This window comes from Lepidochelys olivacea (genome assembly GCF_965140295.1).
Source record: "Lepidochelys olivacea isolate rLepOli2 genome assembly, chromosome: 24".
NCBI lineage: Eukaryota > Metazoa > Chordata > Testudines > Cheloniidae > Lepidochelys > Lepidochelys olivacea.
In genome coordinates, this window is record NC_140434.1 from 6,259,068 (window position 1) to 6,262,179 (window position 3,112).

Sequence of the window (3,112 nt, forward strand, 5' to 3'; positions counted from 1 at the left end):
GGGTGAGCCAGGGCAGCCTGGGGTGGATTGTAGGCCGGCTTTGCTGCCTCACTGGGGTCAGTGGAGCAGGGGGTGCCCTGGGCAGGTTGCCGACAGAACTACAATTCCCAGAGTGCACCTGGGGAATAGGCGGGGGAGAAATGCAGGCGGGCTGGCGAAAGGCCTCCTGGGAGCTGTAGTTCTCGCTCGCTCTCCCGCCCATGTTCTGGAGGGGAGGGAACTACATTTCCCAGGATGCAAAGTCCTGCCCGCAAGTGCCCGGAGGCTGGGGCCGCGGGAAGGTGGCTGGAGGCCTGAGCACGGGAGCGGCTGCGGGTCCCTGCGGAGAAGCCCAGGTAGGGGCAGGCGAGGATGAGCCAAGCCTGGGAGCTGGGGTAGCCCCGCCCCATTACAAGCCCCCCCCTTCCCCCCAGCCCCACCAACCCAGGATCTCCCTACCATGTAGACTCAGGATGATCCCCTCCAGCATGCAAATCACGCCCCCCAGTTGCAAACCCAGGCTCCCTCTCCCTCCAGGCAAACCTGGGATCTCCCCCGCCCTGCATGCAGGCTCCCCTCCTAGGTTCTCCCCCTGCCCTGCATGAAATATCCCCCTGCCCCCCCCCCAAATCCAAATCCCAGGCTGTCGTCATGCTCACCCTTCATGCCCCCCTGCGTTCTCTTGCCCCCTGTGCTCCCCCTCCTGATAGCAGGCTCGGCCCTCCCCATGCACAGCTGCCCCTTATCCTCCAAATCAGCAGGCAGCCGATGCTGTACCAGGGGATGTTGTCTCAGTCTGTTCCTCCCCCCCCGCACTGTGTTGCAGCCTTGGGGCGCTGTCCCCCCCCACCCCCGGATGCTCCCCGCCCGCCTCCTTCGCCAAGCCCTCCCTCGGCCAGCCCCCAGCTTTGGGTACTCGACAGCTGGTCCCACCATGGAGGAGAAGCCAGTGGAGTCGTCCATTCGCACCAAGCTCCTGCAGGCCCTGCAGCCGGTGCACCTGGAGGTGCTCAACGAGAGCTCCATGCACGCTGTGCCCCGGGGCTCCGAGACCCACTTCAAGGTGGTGATCGCCAGCCCGCGCTTCGCCGGCCTGCCCCTGCTCCAGCGCCACCGGCTGGTGAATGAGATCCTCCAGGCGGAACTGGCCGGGCCCGTCCATGCCCTCTCCATCCAAGCCAAGACCCCCCAGCAGTGGGAAGAGAACCAGAGCGTGAGCCAGAGTCCAGGGTGCCTCGGGGGATCCAAGCACGACCCGCAGATGGCAACCAAACTGGGCAGTCAGGGGTGACCCTGAGGGACAGCGGGGGGGCGGGGGGCACGGGACGGGATTGGGTTGTGTTGTGTTGTGTTGTGTTGGCTCACTCCCCAGGGTGACTCTGATGCTCACATTGTGACCACGTCCAGAGCCTTGCAAAGCTGCCTAGTGCTGGAAGTGGGGACATTCACAGGCTGGGCTTGCACCACCAATGCCAAGAGTCCACCAGGGTCAGCCCCAGACTCTGCCTGCCCCTTGCTCTTGGCCGCAGGTTATCGGTTTCTCGGTTGGTCGTGTGAAATATCCCTGGCTCCTCTGCTTTCATGGTAGCAGGAGGGTCGGGCTGGCAGACCGGGCTCCCGACGGGCGCGAACGCATGTGTTCATGGTAGCTGTGTCTGGAAAGCTGGGGGAGATTTGGGAAGCCTTATTTTTAATGGAGACTGGGTGCCCGAAATCTCTCCAGTGGCTTTAAAAAGCTCAGTGCCGTGCATTTAAAGTGCGGGGGTGTGGGGGTCCTTGTGTTGTTAATAAAGCTCTTGACTGAGCAAAGAACGGTTTCACACTGGAAAGCAATGACATCATGTCTCTGGATTTGGTTGACCCAGGTTGAGTTTGCAGCTGCAAAATCTTTATTTCACTCGGGAAACTGCGACATGCTGGTTTGGTTTTTTTTTCCCCGTGCGCATCGTCTGCAGCGACAAGAATTCTGCCGAGCAGACCCTGCCCCTCGTGACCGGGAATGCAGTTTGGGACGGTCATTGGAACACAGTTAATAGTTCTGTGGAGGATGTTGGAGCCAGAATAAACTCTCGCCTCCCCCCTCCTGTCTCCGGGCTGGCCCTGCAAGTCTCGTAGAAGCCCTTTGGCTTGGGCTGGCTCTGCTGGGCTACTGAAATATATGTAAGGCCATGAGAGGGAAGTCGTTTCTGCCATCAGCTATGAACTCTGCATCCACACAGACAGCAGGTGAATAATGGTAATAATTAATCCCTAGCTGGGGTATAGCAGCTGCACAGAGGAAAACAGAAATTAGGGGTTGAAAGAATCTTCATCATTTCTGCTTCGTTTCAATGTTACTTTTCATCATTTCTGCTTTGTTTTGCAATGTGTTCAGCTTGGGGCAATGGAAAATAGACTGGTTGGTTTTGTGACCATGAGAGTGTCCATCCCCCTGCCAGTTGGAGGGTGTCACTTTTGCCCTCTACTTCTCCTGTGCTAGCACAAGGCTGGGATGTTGGGGTTAAAAACAACACAGGGAAACATTCAAAACACTGTTGGGGCCGGAAACTCCCCCACCCCACCCCAGACTTCATAGGGATGTTTGTTTGATCTCAAAGTTATCCTGATCTTGAGTCTTTTTGTTTTGTATTTTTTACACCCTCCCCACTAAAAACTCAGTTTGGAGCTAAAATCCAGGCAGAAAGCAGATCTGTAGCAGCCCAGTTGGGTTTTCCCCATAACTCTTAGGGCAAGGCTTAGCGTAAGCAGGCACGCTGGTGACAAAATGAGCGAGGTCTGGACTGTGTGTTTGCGGTTTGGAATGTTCACTCTTCGTCAATTGGCTCAGATACTTGGCTGGAAAGCTCCCGGACGTTACAGGGCCTGGGAAGTTTTGAAGCTCTCGTTATCTTTCTCCTTTGGGACCATTGGAGGATGTTTTTCTTGGCCGGGTCGCTAGCTGAATCCGATTAGGAAATAAAAATGATTTGTCCATGACTGTGCAACTCTGAAGAACTGGGGAGATTCTGCTCTCAGTCCCACGAGTGGAAACACAGGCGGGGTGAATCATCTTGCATTATATTCCCTGCTGGCCATTGTCATAAGATCTGTCCCGCTCCCCCCAGTTCCGTACACCCCCTGTGTGCAAATGAAA

General features: G+C 56.9%; 1 protein-coding gene across 1 annotated transcript; it reads left to right on the top strand.

Annotated features, from left to right (window-relative positions):
• Positions 1-247: 247 nt before the first annotated feature.
• Positions 248-1,815, top strand: BOLA1 (bolA family member 1). Its single transcript, XM_084613658.1, has 2 exons — positions 248-335; positions 806-1,815. Exon 2 carries the CDS (start codon positions 836-838, stop codon positions 1,268-1,270), a length of 435 nt encoding a protein of 144 aa, XP_084469784.1. The 5' UTR covers positions 248-335; positions 806-835; the 3' UTR covers positions 1,271-1,815.
• Positions 1,816-3,112: the final 1,297 nt, after the last annotated feature.

Excerpts from the sequence above, each read along its gene's own strand:
- BOLA1 (XM_084613658.1), top strand. The coding sequence starts at position 836 with ATGCTCCCCGCCCGCCTCCTTCGCCAAGCCCTCCCTCGGCCAGCCCCC.